General features: G+C 59.0%; 1 protein-coding gene across 5 annotated transcripts in view; it reads left to right on the top strand.

Moving 5' to 3' along the window:
- The first annotated feature begins 1,874 nt into the window (after positions 1–1,874).
- CARS1 (cysteinyl-tRNA synthetase 1) overlaps positions 1,875–21,191 on the top strand; it is a 47,310-nt gene continuing 27,993 nt past the window's right edge. For 4 of the 5 annotated variants that reach the window (XR_009542280.1, XR_009542281.1, XM_060158244.1 and 1 more), the window contains exons 1-7: positions 1,875–1,962; positions 10,023–10,271; positions 14,356–14,447; positions 15,301–15,389; positions 15,860–15,956; positions 16,371–16,469; positions 17,274–17,423. Coding sequence is in view for 3 of the 5 variants with exons in the window: in XM_060158244.1 (XP_060014227.1) it covers positions 1,938–1,962; positions 10,023–10,271; positions 14,356–14,447; positions 15,301–15,389; positions 15,860–15,956; positions 16,371–16,469; positions 17,274–17,423 (801 nt within the window). In the remaining 2 variants the exon portion in view is untranslated. The remainder of the gene's footprint in view (positions 1,963–10,022; positions 10,272–14,355; positions 14,448–15,300; positions 15,390–15,859; positions 15,957–16,370; positions 16,470–17,273; positions 17,424–21,191) is intronic. The other variant, XM_060158245.1, reaches the window with a different exon arrangement.

The following is a 21,191-nucleotide window of genomic DNA, read 5'->3' as shown; positions in this document are numbered from 1 at the left end:
ACTATCCCTCTGCTCTTGTATCTGAGGATCAGATTGGAATGTGACCAGCTTTAGGCCCCAGCTTCCTAAACCAGAACTAGCCAGGGTGGGGCATGGTGACAGTCACAGAGACCTTTTTTAAGTACCTGAAACTATTTTTTTAAGGAATGGATATCATTATAAACTTTTTGAGATAATCATAGAGTTACATGCAGCTGGAAGAAATAACATGGAGAGATCTCCTCACCCTTCACCCAGTTTCCTAAAATGCTAACATTTTGCACAATTATGGTACAATATTAAAGCCGGGATAATGACACTGACACAGTGAATATACCCAACCTTTCCATCATCACAAGGACCACTCATGTTGCCCTTTTTTTTTAATGTTGCATCTTTTTTTTTTAACTTTATTTTATATAGGAGTACAGTTGATTGACAATGTTGTGTTTGTTTCAGGTGTAGCCGCATCCACTTTCTTCCCGCATTAACTTCTGGTATTCACTTGTCTTTATTTCTATGATTTTTGCCATTTCAAAATGTCAAATAACTAGAATCACACAGTATGTAATGTTATGAGATTTTTTCTTTGCATTTAGCATAATTCTTTAGAAAAGTAGCTTAAACTGTTAAAGTTTTAATGCCAAAGATACGCTTTTGCCAAAAAGTTGTACAATTTAGCAATACTTGCTTTTATACTTTTTCTTTACCTAATAAAATTTCCATCCTAAGTGTTTCTTTTCATTCCCTGTGTGTGCAGAAGCTTGAGTGTGATGTCCTTGGGAGATGGTATCTTACACAGAGGAAGGCACAGGCCCTGAGGATGTGATCTGTGGGCTGAGGGACTCTTGAATGGGGATTAAACGCCAGAGAAGCCTCTTCTCCTCGTTTGTGTTATTCCCCCCGGGGCCTCTGTCTCTGGGAATGACAACCCTGTCCATACAGAGTGTGTGCTCCACCCTGCCCCCCTTTCTCACTCACCCCAAACATCATCAGTCCTTGGAAATGCTAACAAACCAGCTGCTTTCTTCCACCCAGCACCAAGTGTCTTCAAGTTCATTATTAAAGGAAATGCCATAACCACCAGTCTCTCTCAGGACTGAAACGTGGGTGTCATCCCCGGCCCTCACCTCGCTCACCCGCCCCACCCCATCCCAGCATCTGCTGCCCCTCATGGCTCTCCCAGATCTGCCTGCTCACCCTGCTGGTCCAGGGCACCGTCTCCTCTCCTACAGACTATCGAAAAGGCTTCCTGCCAAGTCTTGCTTTCCTCCTGGCTTTCCCTAATCCACTCCACCGCCACACAGCAGCTGGAATGAGAGGTCTACAGCACAAATCCAGTCAAGCCTGCTGGGTCTCTGCCATTCCTGACTTTGCTTACAAGATGCTTCAAGAAGCGCCAGCCCTAGCCTTTGCCCAGGCCCCAACTCTCGCCAGGGCTGCTCCAGCCTGCCCTGCGGTCAGGCTGAATTTCTCAGTGGCATGCTCTCTGTTGGTATCACTTGCAGGACAGTACCCTCTGCATGGAATGCACTTCCCACCCATTCCCAATCCCCTCCTCTAAGCCTCCTTCAAACTGGTCCTCCCTCCCCGGACCCTGGGAGACAATTTTTCCACGGAAGTGGGTGGGTGGGCGGATGGTTCAGGCGGTAATGCGAGAGATGGGGAGCGGCAGATGAAGCTTCGCCCTCCCGCCTCTCACTTCCTGCTGTGCGGCCCGGTTCCTAACAGGTCCGCAACCCGGGAGCTGGGAACCCCTGCTCAAGGGCACTGGCCGCAGCTCAGTAGGAACTACAACTCCCAGCATGCCCCGGCCTGCGGCGTCTCGAGCCCGCGGCGGTTGCCTAGCGACTGGGCGTGTCCCGGAAGGCGCACCGCCTCCGGCGGGACTTCCGGGGCGGTGGTTGCGTCAGATTCTGGGAAGCTGTCGGCGCGGCCGCGAGTGCGGCATTCCAACGATGGCAGGTTCCTCCGCGGAGCACGGTGAGTGCGCGCGGCGGGCGGGCCAGCGGGGGCGACCCCGGGCCGAGGGGCGGAGGGGCCACCGGGGATCTGAGGGGGCGCCAGGTCCCTGAGGGGCGGGTCTGAGGGCGCGCAGAGGGCGGGGCGCGACCCCCGGGCGCCCCCGGCAGGCCCCGCTCCTCCAACCTCGCGGGGACCCGACTCCGGACCCGGAACTGCCGAGGCCACCCCGTCCCCAGACTCGGTCCCCTCCTTGGGTCCTCCAGGTTCCATTGCGCCTTGACCCCAGGACGTGGCCCTGCGTTTCCCCCGCCGGTCCCTGGGCCGGACCTCGCCCCTCCTGTCCCCTGGACTTTGGGGGACAGGCACAGCCCTAGGGTGGTTTTCGTTTCCGCCCAGCCCGGGCAGCACCCGGGTTGGCACTTAGGAAAATGAGGCCGAGGAAACAGGGTACGCGGACATACAGGAAAGGGCTTGGGGTTTTACGAAGGTTTTCATCTGCGGCTGCAGACAGTGGCCATTGGGACCTGCGTGGTCACAGCGTTATTGCCGCCTCCGAGGTTCCGTGAGCAGCGCTGGATCTGCCCACCAGAGTCACTCGTGTCGCCAGCCGGTAGACACGCCGCCCACAGGCAGACTCCAGGGAGCGCTGGGCCCTTGCTCCCCTCCCTCAGGCGAGATTGTAGGTGCCAGACAGACCGGAGGTTGTCCCTGGATTCCCTCGTCTGGAGCAGACTTTCTTCAGGAAGAACTCTGAGTGTAGTATTTATTCCCCGGGCTGCCGGGTTTAGGCTGTGCAGGCTTCCTGGAGCCCTGTGATCCCTCTTGCTCCTGGGGTTCCAGGCGGGAGCTCTGACCACCTGGGTAACCCAGTGACGTGGGCGGCCCCTGCTGACAGGGCTGCTGTGGTACCCACCTTCCGGGCGCCCCGCATTCCACCCGACAGGTGCGCCTGGATTCCAGCGCCATCTCTACCCACCTGGAGCCTCGGCCCTCAGCCCTCAGAAGTGCACCCGGACTCCTGTAACATAGCAGCGTGGTTGACACCCCAGTCTTCTGAGCGAGCCGGGCTGGGGGCCCACCTCTGCCCCTTCCTCACGTGCAGCAGGGTAACACGTCCCCGCTCGGAGGATGTAGTGGGCATTAAAGGGGCTGGTAGAGGTTAAGGGTTGAGAAGAACACTTGGCATGAAACGGGTGCTGTGTCCGGGTTGAGAGCCCGAGCTTGTTTCTTTTCTGTCTGTCTGCCTTCCTTCTTCATTTGTGAACACAACTGACGTATTCGATTTTGGGGTTTTGGTTTTTTAATCGCTTCGGAACTTGAGGTTTCCAGAGCCTTGGTAAGAACTGGCCTGTTTCTGGAGATTGATACCAGAGTTCTAGACATTCTTGGTTTCCGGGTTCTGAATACTTTTCATTCTCAAGGTTGGATTTATCGAAAGTGACCATCTTTCCGGACTTTTTAAGGAGACTCTCGTCTAGAATATTCTTCCCATTTCTGGTCATCTTCCTTAAGTTGGCTCAGAATGTCCATTTGGTTCCCTGCCACTGGGGTTAAAGCTTTTCCTTTGTAGCTTGAACGTGCAGCCTGTTCCAGGGCCCAGTGTTTTTAGAAAGACGAGTCTCATCCCCGAGGACCCCGGGGTGGATGGAGCGTGTGTCAGAGGCTTTGCCCTGCAGATCGGGCCACTTTGGTGGCTGTGTGTTAGGTCAGATTTGCAGTTTAATTTTTTATGCAGTTTAATTCAAAGGTTCTTCGTAATAACAATGCAGCTAGCTTTTTTTCTTAGCATGAGTCTGTGCTAAATGCATCTGCGGGGGGCCTGTAATCCTCAGAGCAACCCTTTGTGGTCGATACTGCCCTTATCTTCCTGTGCAGGCGAGAATCCTGAGGTTCAGAGAAGCTAAGTGATTTGTCCAAGGTCACACAGCTAGCCAGGGCCTGTGTGACTGCAGCAGGGATGTTGACTACGCTGCCTTGCTGCCTTTGATGACTCTATTCAGATGAACAGCAAGCACCCCAATTCCAGAGGGCGTCAAGGCAGACCAGAGGAGGGAGCTGATACACTTTCCTGTGTTTCCCAGAGAAGAAATGAAACGTACATATTTGTAGACTACAGACATTTGCTCATCCCTGAACCCACAGTCTCCTGGTATTTACACCTTAAGAGTTGTGAGAGATAGTGTCCTCGGGGGGAGATTAAACCGTTCCCAGTGTCCACACTGCTGTCCCCGGGCAGTGGTGCCGTCTGCTCACCTGTGTGTCCTCAGGGCATCAGGTCATGATGCTTCTCATGACCTAAAAATCCCACGTGAAAGATTCACATCTGCTGTTTCTGTGGGAAGTTGCCCCTGAGTGGTTCAAAATAATTTCCTTAAATAGAACTGTCACTGTATTTATTCAGTAGATCTGCTTCAGGCACCGGCTCTGCCGGACGCTGCTGGGCGTGGAGATGCAGCATGCCTGGAGGAGCGTCTCGGCCTTCCTGGGCCTTCCGTCCAGCGGGGCAGGGTGGCCGGAGCCCAGAAGCCCAACATCTCCCCAGGTTGCATGGGCCATTCCTCTCTTGGTCACTCCCCAGTGCGTGTGCTGCCGGGTGGCCTGAATCTACGGAGGTGGTTCAGGGCCCACAATCTGCCAGAAACTTGGCCGGGTCCTCCTCTGCCAGCTGCCCCGTGGGCAGGGCGGAGTGCAGGGAATCACGCCGGAGGCCCTGCTGGGCCAGGTCCGGACGCTGCTGTGGGCATTAGCCTCCTGGCCAAGCCCAGCCCCGGAGCCCCGAGACAGAGAGCCTGGGTCTGGGGAGCTGCCTGTGCTCTGCTCCTGAGGGAGGACCTGGCTGCAGGGCAGGTAGGGAGCCTCCCGAGAGAGGCTGGAAGCTGATCCTAGAGAAGAAAGGGGAGCGGGAGTCCTGGCAGAGAGCACCTCGTGCACTAAGACCTGAGGGCCAGCAACACTGCTTTCCGGCAAGTTCCTGAGGCCAGAGGGGGGAGGGGGGCTGGAGATGGGCCACAGGACCAGGTCTGCAAGGGCCTTGCGCACATCTGCGGAATCTGGGTCTTGTCTTTGCGTTCTGGCAAGATATCTGCCCCCTCCCCCGCATGTACCAAGGCAGGGAGAGCAGGAAGAATCCAAGACGGTGGTAACCGGTGGCCTGGGCCCGTGGCGGTGGTGGGTGTGAGAAGTGGACAGTCTGGGGAGGACCGGGGCAGGTGCTGGGTTTGCCGTGGGATGAAAGAAACAGCCACCCAGCTTCAGACCCAGTGGGGAAGGTGGCTGTACCGTTCCCGGACTTGTCCCCAGTTGGAGGGCGAGACATGATGCTTGGGAGCACCCTGTGGACACGTGACCGCTGGGCCTCCAGGGCTGGTGCTCAGGACGGAAGGGGGCGCTAGAGAGGGCCTGTGGGAGGAGGTCCTGGGTGCCGGGAGTGGGTGGCATTGCCGCCAGGTGCATGCACCTCTCTCCTTTATGAGATTCGTGTGAGGAGGAGATGCATTCGTTTGAGAAGGCTTTTCCAGTCCCCGTTCTGAGAGCCACCTGGGCAGGCTGGGAAGCCCCACAGGAAAGAAAAGTGGGCCTGAAGAGGGACCCAGGGGGAGGGGCAGCTGCAGAGGCGGGCCAGGGAAGCTGGAGGAGCCTTTGCAGAAAGGATCTGATCCACAGGGCCGGGTGCCGCGGGGGCCTCGCAAGGTGTGGACCCGAGAGGCCTTCAGCAAGTGCGGGAGGGGTGCAGACCCCCGCTGCGCTGGGCCTGGGAGCTTAGGAGGAAGGCAGACCTGCGGTGAAGGGGCCTGCGCTTCAGCAAGCCGCCTGGGGGCTCCTGGCAGCTGAGCTCTGCACCCGCCCCACCCAGGTTCCGATTCCAAAGGTCTCAGGTGGGCCTGGAACGGGTGCTTCCAGGAGCTGGCCCTGCTGCCACTGCGCTGGAGCCTCACTGAGCGGGAGCCTGGCTGGGGCGGAGGCGGGGGTGGGCGAAAGCAGGCCGCGGGCTGCTGTCCAGCAGGTGTGAATGCTGATGGGAAGGGGCCAGGGGAGGTGACGGCTTGGTGTGAATTCGGTTCCTTAGCTGGTTCTTGCGTTTGTGCGAGTTCAGTAAGCGTCTTCTAAACTGTGAAGACCACGGTCCACGTTTAGGGCCTTCCCACAGTCAGAAGGTGTGTGTCCTGCGATGCATTTCTGGATGGACCTGCGGTGGACCTGGCGGTGGGTGTGGCGCGTGCGTGGGGCTCCCTGGGGAGGGCCAGTGTGGCCAGTGGGCGCCCTGCTCGGGAACCATCTCCGTTCATCTTGGCATCATGGGCTGATAGCCAGACCGCAGTCTGGCCCAAACCCAGGGCCACTTGAAAGCTGCCCAATTTTTAAATTTGTTTCCTCAAGTTACGCTTAGCCACAGCTGCTACGGTGACCCCATGACTGCCCCCCTCTGCCCTGCGGGCTCCCTGCTCCAGACGGGGCTTTTTAAATGCGTGTGTGACCCCTGGGTAAACGCCTCCAGGCAGTTTCAATAGTAGTAACACAGGAGCGATTAAAATAAGAGTAACGGCAACTGCCGGGCGCCGGCTGTGTGCCCGGCATATTTCAAACAGTTTACAAGTGTGATTTCACTAACGCTCACCAGCTTTACCAGGCGTGTGTTGTGTGAGCCTGATTTGCCCTTGAGAGGAGCCCGCCGGGTGAGGGAGGGGTGCAGACCCCGCTGAGCCCTTGTCCCCTGAACTGCTTCATTAGTGCTTTAAAGCCATCGTGTTGGTAGAATGGTTGACATGTTTTTCTCATTGTAAAAATAACATATGCTTATTGTAGAAAATGTGCGCAGCGAAGAAAAAAGAGGGAAATAAAATGCCCTGTGAGCGTACTCCTCCAGGGTAGCCAACGTCAAGGTCAGGCAAGTTCCCGGGGGTCTGTGTTCCCTGGAGTAGTTCCGGAGTGAGGGAAGTCTGTCTGTCCAGTGCTGTCCTGGGGGTAAAGGGGGAGGGGGAGCTGGGAGACCACACAGCTTCTCAGAGAGGGGCTTCCTTCCCCTCCCTCCTGTGTCCTGGCATAGATGGCTGCACCAGAGGGATGCTCGGAGACAGGGAGAGGGAGCTTGGAGGGTCGGTGTCGGGTGACCGGCTGCCGAAGGATGGCCTGGCCCACTCCGGGATGCGTTCCCCGCCCCCCGCCCACCGCCCCGGCTCTGTCCACCCTCTGGCAGGTCCTCTGACTTAGCCTTCGTGAACTGAACTTTCTCCATCACGAGAAAGGAGCACACTTCCCGACTCCTGACGGGCTGGCAGGGCTGCCAGGGAACCGTGCCAGGTGCAGTAAAGTTCCCTGGAAGGAAGACTCCGTGCCAAGGAATTTCTGTAGCGTTAGGTTTCCCGGTGCCCAGGGCCGCCCCGGCAGGTGCTGCTTCCTTCTCCCTGGGTGGGACAGAGCGGTCCTGTCAGAGAGGGGTGGGGGGCACGGGCCCGCCTGGCCTTCCTTCACTGTCTCAGAGGGGATCTGAGCCCTCAGGCTGGGTCCCTAGAGCCAGCCACCTGCTCCCGGGAAGGAAGGCGAGCTGGCTGGCGCTGCTCCAGGGCCCTCGTGGGTTCCCCAGGCTTCCCACTGGCACCTTGGGCGGGAGGGGCCGCCTCTGTGTCTCTCTTTGCTTCCTCCGACACTTCCAGGAACTGGGGTGGAAAGTAGCTGCTTCTCCTGGTAGGTCAGGTGTGGAACAAAAGCTGCGCCCCCTGTAGGTGTGCGCCCTCGGGCAGCAGGGCTCCAGCTCAGCCCGCCACGGGTTAGAAGCCTTCTTACACTCAGCCGGGTCCCCACCCTGGTGTCTGGGTGCCGGGTGCTTCCCGGGAGGGGGCTTACGAGGCCCTGGAGTGACAGGTGATGCCGGCCTCCCGCGGGCAGGCCTGCACTTCGAGGTGCATCTGCCGCCCATCCACTCGTTCAGCAAATTCACTGAGTGTCTTCAGAACGTTCCAGGCTTGGTTCTAGAGGCTGAGCATATGCTGAGTGGATGAATCGGATAAAATCCCGGGGGGTGGGGCAGACAGTAAAGGAAAGAAAGCAGGGAAGTGTGTGTGTTAGAAATAAGCGCTATGGAGAAATAAAGCAGGAAGGGGTCGGGGCCCCGGGGGGCGGGGGGCTCACTTGGAACAGTGCCCGGGAGGACCCAACGGAAAAGGGGACACCCGTGGAGCCCCGAGGAAGGGACGGAGGCTGGCTGTGTCTGGGGGAGGCTTCCAGGCAGGCAGGGCAGGGGGCATGAGGGGCGGGGGCGGGAGCTGAGGTCAGAAGGGTGTGGTGGCCCTCCTGGCCGGCACGAGGACCACTCTTGGTGGGACGGGGGGTCTAGAGAAGGAGCGTGGGCCACTCTGGCCACGGTGTCCTGTGAAGCCCGGATACCAGCAGGGGTGCCTGCATCCCGGGGGCCAGGCGAGAGGAGGGCTGGACCTGCCATGGCAGTTGGGGTGAGAGGGCTGGGTTCCGGGTACGTTTAAAGGTGGAGGCCTGCAGTATCCAAGGGCATGGCGCTGGGTGCTCTGACGGTATTCTGTAACGGGCAGAAGGGTATTCCTAGCCGTGCGCCTCAGGGCCACCCTGGGCTGGCGCCCCCGCGGTGCGGTGGGCAGGCAAGCATGCCGGTCTTCCTGGAAAGCCTGGGCTTGAGAGCCCAGGGAAGACGTTTCCCTGGTGCCCATGCCTGTCCTGGGGATGAAGAGGTCGGGGTTCAGGAGGTCCCCGAGAAGCCAGCCTCCGGGAGGCTGGGCCCTGGATGGTCGCAGCCCCTCCGTGGGGCACCTGAGGACGTCCGGAGATGCTGCCGGCTTTGGCCCTTCTGTTGGCTCCTTCCGTCTCACCCCCGTGCCCAGGAAGGCAGCTCCAGGTAGGCCCTGACGGAAGGGTTTCCCGCGGTGGAGACGGTGCAGGAGGGTCTCGTGTGCACAGCTGCTTCCCCACACGTGTGCTCTGCTGTCTGTTTGCAGGCGTCCTGTGGGCTTGGTCGGGGCGAAGTTCCTGTTTCTGTGCCAGGCCTGGCCGGTGTCGGCCCATATCTCCTCCCCGCTCGGAGCCGTCCCACTCTGGGTCCAGCACGGTGACCCAGGGATCTCGTGGTGTCAGGCAGCTGGCCGCGAAGGGCTGCGGTGTCAGGGTGTCTGCCCCGTTCCCAGGGAGAGTGAGAAACCGGGCTTGTGCTCTCCCACTCGGAGCCGACTCCGGGGCTCAGGGTGTGTCTGTGTGGAAGGGAACAGGCGCTGGGCCCTGTTCACACTCGTGGACTAGGGGACCAGGCTCCCTCCTGCAGCTTCAGGGACTGGTCTGCGCCCCTCCCCCCGATCTCCTACTGCGCCCCCCCAGCCAGCAGGTGATGAACGCATCCGCAGGGTAGTTGGAGCAGTGATCGGGGACGTAGGGAGGAGGTGAGGGTCTCGGGCAGCAGCGGGGGAGGAGGGGCTCAGCGGAGTCAGTGCCGTCTGCCGGCTGTGCCTGCCGCCTGGTCCTCGCTCGGGCTGGACTTCTGTCCTCCCACGTCCTTCCTGAGGATTCCAAGGCAGAGGAGTGGCCTCAGGTCCCTGAAGGGGGGCAGGCTTGTGCCAGGTGCTGGCTGGACGGTTGGCCCCCTCTGGCAGGCATTTCCGGGGGCGGGGCCGTGGTCCTCCCAGGAGCTGGGCCTTGGCTGCTAGAAGCCTCACCGGTGCCGGGTTTGGAGAGCTCTGCAGTTCTTAGGCGCCACCCATCGCCCACCCAGGGACGGGTCAGCACCTGCCCTCCCAGCACCCAGTGCACAAAAGGGTGTGTGCGTGTGCGTTTCTCTTTAATTGAGGTGAAAATCACCAATGACGAAACTAACCATTTTAAAGTGCACAGTTCAGTGCGTTTAGAACCTTCACAATGTTGTGCGACCACCCGCTCTTTCTAGTTCTAAAACATTTTCGTCCCCAGATGGGAACCCACTGGCAGTCACTCCCCACTCCATCCCCCAGCCCTGGGCACCCGCCCGTTCTGGACATTTCCCAGCCAGAAGGGTGACCCTGGGACCCCATTCTCTGGACTCACCCAGGCCTCCAGCCCCACTGACGCGTGTGCCTCTGTCTTTGCAGCTCCCGACTACAGGTCCGTCCTGAGCATTAGTGACGAGGCAGCCAGGGTGCGGGCCCTGAACGAGCACCTGAGCACGCGTAGCTATGTCCAGGGCTTCTCCCTGTCCCAGGCGGACGTGGACGCGTTCAGGCAGCTCTCAGGCCCTCCTGCCGACGCGCAGCTCTTCCACGTGGCTCGGTGGTTCAGGCACGTGGCCGCGATCCTGGGCAGCCCCCGCGCCCCAGCCCCGCCCTGTGGGCTCCAAGCAAGTGAGTAGCAGAGCGGCTCCCCGGCCGTGAAAACCTCCCCTCGAAGTTCTGTTCACACTCGTGGGCTAGGGGAGCCCACGAGTGTGACCTCCCTCTGAGGTCAGGGCCCTGAGGGTGCGAGGCGCCCACGGGGGAGCCCGCGGGGCTGGCACTTGTCCCCGCACTCAAGCAAGCAGACTGGGGGGCCTGCCGGCGCCCCCCGAGGGGAGATGAGGACAAAACGCCGAGAGGTCAGCCCCCAAGGATCACGACTCCGGCAGCTGCTGTAGCAGAGCCTCTGGGAGGGCGGAAGGCCTGTGCCCCTCTCAGGGCCGCCTTGGCCGTCAGCTCACTCCCAACCTGGCTCGGATTTGATTGGCTTCTTTTCCTTTATTCTTTCCCTAAGATTGCAGGGTGTGTGTCCACCAGATTTAGAATTATTGGATCTTAAGGAAGTATTCATGGACATGAACTCTTTGGAGACCAGAGAGAAGGCGTTTCTGGGCTTTGAGATAAGACCAGTCTTGCAGCTCTGGCCCCCACCTGTCGCTGTGATGTGTCTGGACCCTGTCATTTCAGGGGCGATTCTGGAAAGTCTCTGGGGCGCATGGTTCCTGGGTGGTCTCTCTCCTCCGGTGAATCGAGGTGCTACTCCCATAATCGCCAGTGCCCTCAAGCGGCTCGGCCCCCCCCGGGGGGGCTTCGAGCACGCACCCAAGCAGCAAGAGGGGTCCAGTGCCATCTGAGTCGTCCCTGCTGGGCTGGGCAGCCTGCGGGGGCCTTTTCCAGATCCCTTCGGCTGGGACATTTGGACCGTTTCCCAGCTTCTGCACCTCTGCCTGGTCTCTGCTGGGTCCCCCTCTGTAACGGGGCAGAGGTGGGATGTCGTTTCTCCAAGCGTGGGGTGTGTTTTGGTTTTCTCGGTGATCCTGCAGCAGACACCCCTTCCCCGGCATAGGTGGGAGCCTTGCTGTGTAGAGTGTCTCCTCCCCGTGCTTCCAGGCGGTGACCCAGGGGTGTCTGCGGTGGCAGGGCTCAGTTGTCAGCTTGTCCCCCAGGTCCCCCCTCCCGAGGCACGGCCTCTGGGGGTGGAAGTCAGGGTGGGTTGGGGGCATGGCCTCGGCACGGCCTGTCTGGTGTTCCGTCCGGGGAACTTGTGGGGAGAGTGATGCAGACACACGTGAAGGAAAGGCGGGTCTCTGCCCTGCCAGTCGGGGGGCCTGCAGGTTCACCAGGGCGGTGAGGGAGGCACCTGGACGGCGCCAACAGGACTATTCACCTCCTTCCATTTCCAAGTCCCCCGTCACCAATGCCTCCTGGGGGCCGGCAGGGACCCTGAGTGGCCGGGGATGGCGGGTGGGCTGGTGCCCAGAACCCCCAGAGCCGGTGTCCTAGGCCGCGTCCTGGTTGCCAGTGGCCGAGCGTCCGCCTCCCCGCATTGCTGGCCCGTCTCAGACATCTCTCCAGCCTGTCCTGGGCGGGAGTGCCCCCTCTCCCAGCCCCTCGATCCACAGTGCCCCGCCGGCCTTCCCTCCATGTCCCACTCCTGCTTGAGACCCCCAGCTGGACATCTCAGCACCGACATGCCCACAACTGGCTTGTCACCGTCCTCTGCGCTGGCCCAGCCTAGGTCCCTGTGCCTCTTGCCGTGGCCACGGGCCTCAGCAGCCCCGGGGAGCCACTCAGACACAGGAGGTGGACCAGGGCTCTGCCTAAGCCCCTTCCCCACCTCTCTGTTCCTTGTCTCACCCCCTCCCCATCTTGTCGCCTCCTCTCTGCGGCCCCAGCAGGGAGGGTCCACTGTGCTCAGGGTTTCAGCCCTGCTGTGCTCTGTGTCTGGAGTGCCCCTCGCCCAGAGCGGGGCTCAGTCCAGACGGCTCCTCCTCCCGGGGCGCCCTCTGCCACTGGGCCCCCCTCACCCCCCTACCCGCCCTCCTGGGAAGGATCTTCAGGGCCTGCCCTTCACTGAAGAAGGCGTGTTAAGTCCCCCGGAGCGTGGGTCTGTCTGCGGCTGGGTGGGGTCTTCAGGGATGTGAACCTCTCTGCTGCCCCTCCTCCGAGGCTGAGGTGCGCGCTGCGCCCAGGGGACCGGGGACCTGGCTGGTGCATCTCCCTCCATCTCCCCTCGGCACCCTCCCTGCCTAGAGCCTCGTTCTCAGGGCGTCCCTGAGCGGCACGTGCAGGTTATGTTGTCAAAGGTCAGGGGTTTATTTCCCCACAGCAGCCACGTGCCTGGGGCAGAGCCAGGGCAGGACTGGGGGTGCTAGCGAGCAAAGGCATGCACAGTGTTTCGCACAAACCAGAGGAAGGGCAGCCGCCTCAGGAGTCTGTGTCGGGGTGGGGAGGGTGCTGTCAGTGCCGTTGTCGGGCAGGGAACCGCGGAGGGACTCAGGTGAAGCGTCCTTCTTGGTAAACCGAGGTATCCTCCTGATTTTCCCCTTTGGCCGATGGGGGTCGTGTGTGCTGGTTGCCTTGAACTGTCACCGGCTGTGTGGCTGTAGCCACGCTTCGGGGAGCAAGAAAACCCAGGTGTGACCCGGTGTCCTGGACAGTGTCCCGCTGGCCGGGCTCCCTGGCTGCACCCTCAGCTGTGTCCTGTCACTGCCGTCTTTTCGGATGAGCCTTCGTTCCCCCGGACCCCGAGCCCCCCACCCCGGCCCCTGGCTCAGGGCAAGCACGGTGGTCGTCAGGCTCACATCAGCGTGTGGGCAGCTCTCGCCGGCGTCCCCTGTTGTCCCAGGTGGCAGCTCTGTCTTTGTGTCGGGAGCCGCAGCATCTAAGCAAGGGGAGGGGTTGATGGAGTCATAAAGGGGCAGGTGGAGCGTCATCGAATCGTTTGCTGCGTTTACAGTGAACCCTTAGACCACGCCTGACCTCAGGAGGCATTCGAAGTGTCAGGGGGACTTGGGCTTGGCCACCTGGGGGTTTGCTGGCGCTCCCTGGGGTCGGGAGCTGCTGGATAGCGCTGTCTGTCCCCCTCCCCGTCTGCCGCTCTCCGCCCGCCTGTATACATGTACACACACACACACAGCCACCTCCCACCCCCTTCACCGGTCAGTTACGTGCATCCTCTGGGTGGCACGTGGCCAGGCCCAGGGCTGAGTGCTCCGTGACCCGCAGTAGGGAGCAGTGGGTGGTTGCCTGGTGGCCACGCTGGACGTGGACTCTGTGCCGGGAGGAGGGAGAATCGCTTTGCAGACACAGAGGCAGGGGTCGGGGTTGGGGGTGGTGCCGAGAGTGGGCACCTGTGCCCTCAGGTGTGCAGGCGGTGTGCAGCCCGCGCTGGCGCCGGGAGAGGGCTGCAGAGCACAGCTGGGTTCTGGGTGCAGGAGCAGCGCCTTGCGGGTAGCTGGAAGGTCACCAGATGCCCAGGGCCTGTGAAGACTCAGCTTGGTGGCTCTTTCCGGCCCAGGGACGGAGCTGCACCCCGCCAGGCTCTTGGGGCGCAGGCTGTGTAAGGCCTGCCCTTCACCCAGCGGGAGGCGTGTGCGCATGAGCAGCAGGGGCAGGGGGCGGGGCTGGAGGAGGAGGAGGTGGGGCTGCCGGGGGACTGTGATCCGAGAGGCTCAGCTCCGTGAGCCCCTGCCCTCAGCGTGGGGAGGACCCGGAGCTGCTCCCAAAGGCCTCCGGGGCCCATGTGGAGCCATGAGTGCCGGCATCAGCACCGTGTTCGGGAGCCTACATGTCGCCCGGGTGGGGGACAGGAACTGCGCGGGGAGCCGGCCACTGGCCCGCAGCTGTTTCCGTCCTGACCTGGCTTCTGCGCCCGGAGGTGGCCCACGTCCTGTGAAGCCTCCGTGGAGCCCGTCCTCCTGAGGGGGTGGCCAGCTGCGTTGCGGTCCAGGCATGCGGCCGGCCCGCGTGCAGGGCCCGCGCCTCCCGTGCGCCCTCAGGCTGGGTCGGGCGCCTCATGCTCGGAGCCGGCGGAGGGGAGGCCGGGTGTGATGGGCCTTCTCCCGCCCCGTGGGGTTGGGACTGTGGGATGCGCCGCCACTCAGACGTGAGCAGGCAGAGAGGGGGCACGAGCGCTGGATGCGGGTGACGCTCTCAGGGTCCACTTTCCCCTTGTCCCGCGGGTGACCCAGCTGTGCTCTCTCCCTGGCAGGCAGAGGCCGGCGCACGCAGCCCCCGTGGTCTCCTCCGGCCGGGTCCGAGCCATGCCAGCTCCGCCTGTACAACAGCCTGACCCGGAGGAAGGTAGGGCCCTGGGGGCAGGGGCGGCAGCTCTTAGCTAGCGAGCGTCCTCTGTGTGGCCGGGGCAGGACTGTCCTCAGAAGCACACCTGGCACGCCTCGAGGGGCCTGCCCGTTGGCGCTCTGGCTCTGGCTGTGCTCGGGGCCAGGCCCGAGTGTAGATGCTCGTGGCTGCTCTGAGCCAGGCCCGGAGCCAGCGTGCTCTTGCAGGGGACCTGTGGTGGCAGCTGGTGTCCCAGTGCCAGCCAAGCAGGGCCTGTTGCTGTCGGGGGCCCAGCAGGTGTGGGGACGAGGGCAGTATCGGCCGGGGCCGCTCAGCAGGGCCAGTGGCTCCAGAGATTTTGAAACGGACTCCGGCCGAGGGCTCATTGGATTGCCATCAGCAAGCACCCTGAGCAGATGGGAGACGGGGTCCCCCTCATGGACTTAATTGGTGACAGCGGCCCCTGAACTGGTCTGAGACCATCGGGCCGTCGGCGGGAGGCCTTGCTCTCTAGGCCGGCTCCTCTGGGATTGCGGACCCCCGGGCATCTGAAAGGAAGCATCCCTGCTCACGTCGTTCCTGGGGGCAAAGGCAGGGCAGTCCCTGCGCTCAGCACGGGGCCTGGCTCGCAGCAGTGCTTGATGAACGGAAGAGCAGCAAAAGCAGGAGCGTCCGTCTCCTTGACCCCCCAGCTTGCGTCCCCGAGTGGGATCCCAGGGAGGAAGGGGCCTGCCCCCATCCCAGATGACTGTGGCGTTCCCGTAAAACTAAGCAGTCCTCGTGGAATGCGTATGAACCATTTGTCTGGCGGCTGTGGTCCTGCACGGGGCCTCCTGCATCCTTTGTGACGGTCATTCCTTCATTTCCAACCAAGGACGTGTTTGTACCTCAAGACGGGCGGAGGGTGACGTGGTACTGCTGCGGGCCCACCGTCTACGACGCCTCCCACATGGGGCACGCCAGGTAGGGCTGCACCTGGGCGCCGCTACAGGGACCCAAGCTCTGAGAGGAAGCTCAAGGCCCAGCCTTTCCTCTTATTTTTAAGAAGAAAAATTTTCATTCCGTCAGTACTACATATTCACTGTAGAAAAACTAGAGAGACCAGATAACCAGAAAGAAAAAGCCCACAGCCCCGATGTTATCACTCTCCTGGACTCTGACCAGATACTTTCCTCCGTGTGCCTGGCAGTTCCTCCTCATCCGAGGCTCTGGAGGTGGGGGTGGGGGGTGCCCGGTGCTGGGATCCCTGACACCCACACCCGTGGCCAGTGTGCAGTGCCCCCTGCCCCGCAGTCACGAGTGGGGTGGGCATGAGAGTAGCGGTTTTGGGGGGAAATGCGGGGTATCTTTTTCCTTGTATGTGTTTTAACTGCAGAGCCAAGGTGATGTGCGTGATGTGCTGTGTGGAAAGGTTTGTCTTTTTATTGTCCTAGGTCCTACATCTCCTTCGATATCTTGAGAAGAGTGCTGAGAGATTACTTCAAATTTGACGTCTTTTATTGCATGAACATCACAGACATTGATGATAAGGTAAAGGGAGTTTTCAAGGTTAAATTTTAAATACAGTGGACGGTACGAGGGAAGAAATGACTTTGGGTAAGTTAATAAAGTAACGTGGGCTTGAGTGCCCTCAGCCCAACACATGCTGTTTGAATCCCCTCTGGGACTTGTATCACGGTTTATGCAGATGATGATGTCCTGTGTTCAGCTGTTTGGATGCTGTTGGGAAACCTGGGGAAATGTAATAACACCTGGTGCTCCAGGGAAGGCGCGTGCTATAGTGTCTGGCGCTGCGGGGAGGCCGGGCCTGGCTCAACATGTTCGGACAGTTCCAGCGTCGGTGGCGGGGCGGTGTGTGTGGGTGTGAGCTCAGGCACTGCCCGGCACTCTGCACAGGGACCCGGCAGGTGCCGAGCTGACCCCATTTCCCTCCTCTGCTCCCAGATCATCAAGAGGGCCCGGCAGAACTACTTGTTTGAGCAGTACCGGGAGAAGCAGCCCCAGGCAGTGCAGCTCCTGGAGGATGTGCACGCTGCCCTGCAGGTGGGCCCCCGGCCGCTCCTGGGTCCCTACGTCCCCACGTCCCCACGTCCCCACGTCCCCGTCCCAAGCGCACGGGTTGTCCTCAGCGCGCTTCATAACGTGTAGGGTCATGATGTCTCGGTCGCAGTGCTCCCCTGGCCCACGGGGAAAGCCGCCAGGACGGACGCACACGGGTGGGGCGGGGGGTGGGGGTGGGTGACCGTTGCTGCCGCTTACGGGAGAACCTCAGAACCGGTCGCGGCGATCTGCGCCGACTTGTGAATCTTCCACGTGGAGCTCACGAGCAGATGACACGCGTGTGACCAAGACGCAGAAGCTGTGCTAAGCTTCTCAAATGGGTGGTGCTGGAAATTTCTGGAATTATTTGAAGAAATTAGTTCTTTCCAATTTAATATTTTTGTTTTGAATAAACAGTATTACAACTGATGGTGTCAGACAGTGAGGTCAGGAAAAGGCATTTTTTTCTTTTCCATAATTGTTATCTTTAGTAATTGCAGTAACGATTGTTGTTGTGCTTTTCATGTATTTCTGGAAGAAAAATGTAGGAATAAAATTAGGGCTTAGCAATCCTCTAGGCGGACGAGGGGGGCCCACTGGGCGGTGGTGCCTTCGTGGTGGCAGGTGACACCCGCGTGGCCCCGGGCACAGCCTTAGGACGCTGCCACGCCCGGCTCACTCAGACGAGGCAGCACCTCTGGGTCGCCACGGGCAGTGGGCAGAACTGGCCTCGTGCGTGGAGTCACCTCTGCACACGGGGTTCTGCTGAGCGGGCATAACAGCTGTGGCCTCTCCTCACGCTCGCAGCCGTTTTCAGCAAAGTTACGCGAGACCTCGGATCCCGACAAGAGGCAGATGCTGGAGCGCCTGGAGCGCGCGGTGAGGCTGGCGGCGGAGCCGCTGGAGGAGCCGGCGCGGCGCGGCCTGGCGGGGGAGGAGCTGGACGGCCGCGTGCAGGTGAGGCTGAGGTGGGTCCCGCCGGCCCCTCGCCTTTGCCCCACTGCCTTCAAGGAAACAGCAGGCGCTCTCGGGGCGGAGCGGGCTCCTCAAGGTGCTTCCCACTCGCCGGGGACTCTGTCCAGCGTTGGCACTGGCAGCACCTGGGGCAGGCGGAGCGACAGATGCCGGTGGGCCTGAGCTCCGGGGCCGCGGGGACCCGCTGGGCTTGAGCCTTCCCCGCGGCGGCCTTCTGCCCCTGAGGGCGGGCTCCGGGTGCCCGGCCTTCCTCCAGTCCCGACGGCCCTTCTCCTCTGCGCCGGCGCCCCCTGCTGGCCGCTTGCAGAACCGCGGGAAGGACGCAGCCAGGGAGGCTGCGGCCGAGGGCGCGGACGTGTAAGGGGGTGGCCGCCTGCAGGGCCCCCCTCTTCTGGGGCCTCGCGGGGCAGGATGCTTGGTGTGCTTGTCCTGAGCTTCGTGAGGAGTCAGGCGCACGGGGTCTTGGGGACGAGGGCTATCCCGCTGGCGTGCTTCTGAGACGGGCCACACGAGGTCCCGCCCTCCCTGCAGTGGACGCCTCGGGCCCAGCCGTTTATTTCTTCTCCTGAGAAGCTGGTTACGTTTCCGTGTTACCAGCAGTGACGCTGGGAATTCTCTTCCCAACGATTCCAGTGAGGTCCTTTTTGTTAAAATTGTGGTAAAGTACGCATAACATACAGTTCACCACTTGAACCATTTTTAAGTACATGTGTTCACATGGTTGCGTAAACGTCACCACCGTCCATCTCCAGAAGTTCTTTCATCTTCCGAAACGGATGCTCTGTCCCCATGGAACGCTCACTCCCCTCCCCTCCCCCAGCCTGGGCCCCACGTCTGCTTCCTGCCCCCATGAATCTGGCTCCTTCAGGGACCTCACACAAGTGGGATCACACCGTGTTTGTCCTTTTGTGACGGGCTTATTTCACTCGGCAAACTGTCCTCGAGGTTCAGCCACGCTGTAGCCTGTGTCAGAATGTCCTCTCCTTAAGACTGAGTACTGTTCCGTGATGTGGGTGGACCACGTTTTGTGTGTCCTGTCATCCTTTGATGAACGTTTGCGTTGTCTCTTGTGAATCATGCTGCTATAAACATGGGTGTGCAAGTATCTGTTCGAGTCCCTGCTTTTAATTCTTCTGTGGGTATACCCCCAAAAGCAGGTTGTACGCCAGCTCAACTTTTAATATTCTGAGGCACTGCCGTGCTGTTTTCCATAGTGCACAGGGGTTCCAGTGTCTTCACAACCTTGTCAACCCCTGTGCTTTTCTGTTTTCCTGACTTTGCAGGACATTTGGTCCATGCCAAGAGGTCCTTGAAATTTGGTCCCATCCAAAACGTCCATGGTTATATCTGGTCCATGCCAAATGGTTTTAGATAGGACCACACTTCAAAGGCTTTTTGGTGTGGACCAAACGTCTTATGGACCAGATGTCTTACATGTAAATGTATCCTCCTACTAACATGCTGCCAGTGTCCTGTTAATTTGCCTATACACCAGCACTTTGTGTTGCTGGATTCGTTCCTTTTTATCAATGGAAGGTATACTGTAAAGTGGTAATTACTGTGGTTTGAACTTGCATTTCTCCAGCCTCTCCTGAGACTGAGTATCTTTTCACATGTTCACTTGCTGGCTATAATTCTGCACATGCATCTTCTGCCCCGTTTTCCACTGGGCTGTTTGTCTTCTTACTGGTTTGTAAGCATCCTTAGGTTTTCCCTAGACACTAATCCTTTCTCATTTAAATGTGTTGCAAGCACCTTCTCCTAATTTGTGGCTCTTCTTTTCACTTCCTTTTAATAACAGAGGGTCTTAGTTTTAATGTATTCAACTTTATCTGTTTTCCCTTTTATACTTGGCAGTTTTGTGTCTTAAGAAATCTTTCTTGCCCTGAAACGTGAATATATTCCTCAGTATTTTCTTCTGAGGATTTTAAAGTTGTACAGTTCACATTTAAGTCTTTGATCCCCCAGAATTAGTTTTTGTAAGTCATGTGAGTAGAGATCCAATCCCCTCTCCCCCGCACAGATACGGGAGGCCCCCCTTTCCTGAGCCCCTTTCTGTCGTGTGTCGTGTCTCAGTTCTGTTCCATAGGTCAGGTTAGCCACTCTGTGTGAGTCTCACTGCGTCTGTCACCAATGCCTGGAGAGGTAGGAAGCCTCACCTTGTTTTTGTTCTCCAGGTATGGTTTTCTTTTTTAAATATTTATTTATTTAATTTATTTTTGGCTGCATCGGGTCTTAGTTGCAGCACGCGGGATCTTTCGTTGCCGCACGTGGGCTTCTCTAGCTGTGGCATGCTGGTTTTCTCTCTCTAGTTGTGGCGCGCTGGCTCCCGGGTGTGTGGGCTCAGTAGTTGTGGCTCGCGGGCTTAGTTGCCCTGTGGCATGTGGGATCTTACTTCCCTGACCAGGGATTGAACCCACATCCCCTACGTTGTAAGGCGGATTCTTTACCGCTGGACTGTCAGGGAAGTCCCTCCAGGTATGTTTTGAATGCTCCTTGCTTGTCGAGTCCCATACAAGATACTGCTGGGGCTTTATTTATTTATTTATTTATTTACTTATGGCCGTGTTGGGTCTTCGTTGCTGTGCGTGGGCTTTCTCTAGTTGCGGCGAGAGGGGGCTGCTCTTCATCGCAGTGCGCAGGCTTCTCATTGCGGTGGCTTGTCTTGTTGCGGAGCATGGGCTCTAGGCACGTGGGCTTCGTAGTTGTGGCACATGGGCAAAGTAGTGTGGCTCGCGGGCTCTAGAACGCAGGCTCAGTAGTTGTGGCGCACGGGCTTAGTTGCTCCGGGGCATGTGGGATCTTCCCAGACTGGGGCTCGAACCCATGTCCCCTGCATTGGCAGGTGGATTCTCAACCACTGTGCCACCAGGGAAGCCCTTCAGTATTATATATTGAAGGATCATTTCAGAGCTCCACCTTTGAATGTGTTGATCCTCTCTATTCTATTTCAAAAAAAATTTTTTTAAAGAGTTTATCGTTTTAGAGCAGTTTTAGGTTCACAGCAAAACAGGTTTCGTGTTTTGATAAATAAAGGTTTTCTGTGTACCCCCCACCCCACCCCCATACACACAGAGCCACGCCCACTGTCAGCATCCCCCCCCAGAGCCGTATGTTTGTTACAACTGGGGAAACTACACTGACACGTTGTCATCACCCACACAATAGTTTACATTAGGGTTCTGTCTTGGTGGTGTACATTCTGTGGGTTTGGACAAATGTATAGTGATACGTATCTGCCCTTAGAGTCTTCCACACAGTAGTTTCCCTGCCCTAAAAATCCTCTGTGCTTCGCCTGTTCATCCCTCCTTTACCCCAACACCTGGTAACCACTGATCCTTTTACCGTCTTCATAGTTTTGCCTTTTCTGAATATCACAGAGTTGGAATCATGCAGTATGTGCCCTGCTCAGATTGGCTTCTTTCACTTAGTAATGTGAATTTAAGGTTCCTCCGTGTCTTTTCATGGCCTGATAGCTCACTTCTCTGTAGCACTGAAGGTTAGTTCATTGTCTGGACGGACCACAGTGTATTTACGCACTCACCCACTGAAGGGCATCTTGGCTGCTTCCAAGTTTTAGCAATTAGGCATAAAGCTTCTGTAAACATCCATGTGCAGGTTTTTGTGTGGACACAAGTTTTCACCTCTTTTGGGTAAATACCAAGGAGCGTAACTGCTGGATCATGTGGTGAGAGTAGGTTTAATTTTTTTTTTTTGCGGTACGCGGGCCTCTCACTGCTGTGGCCTCTC

Source organism: Lagenorhynchus albirostris, chromosome 9, assembly GCF_949774975.1.
Source record: "Lagenorhynchus albirostris chromosome 9, mLagAlb1.1, whole genome shotgun sequence".
Lineage (NCBI taxonomy): Eukaryota > Metazoa > Chordata > Mammalia > Artiodactyla > Delphinidae > Lagenorhynchus > Lagenorhynchus albirostris.
This window is presented reverse-complemented; position numbering and strand designations above follow the sequence as displayed.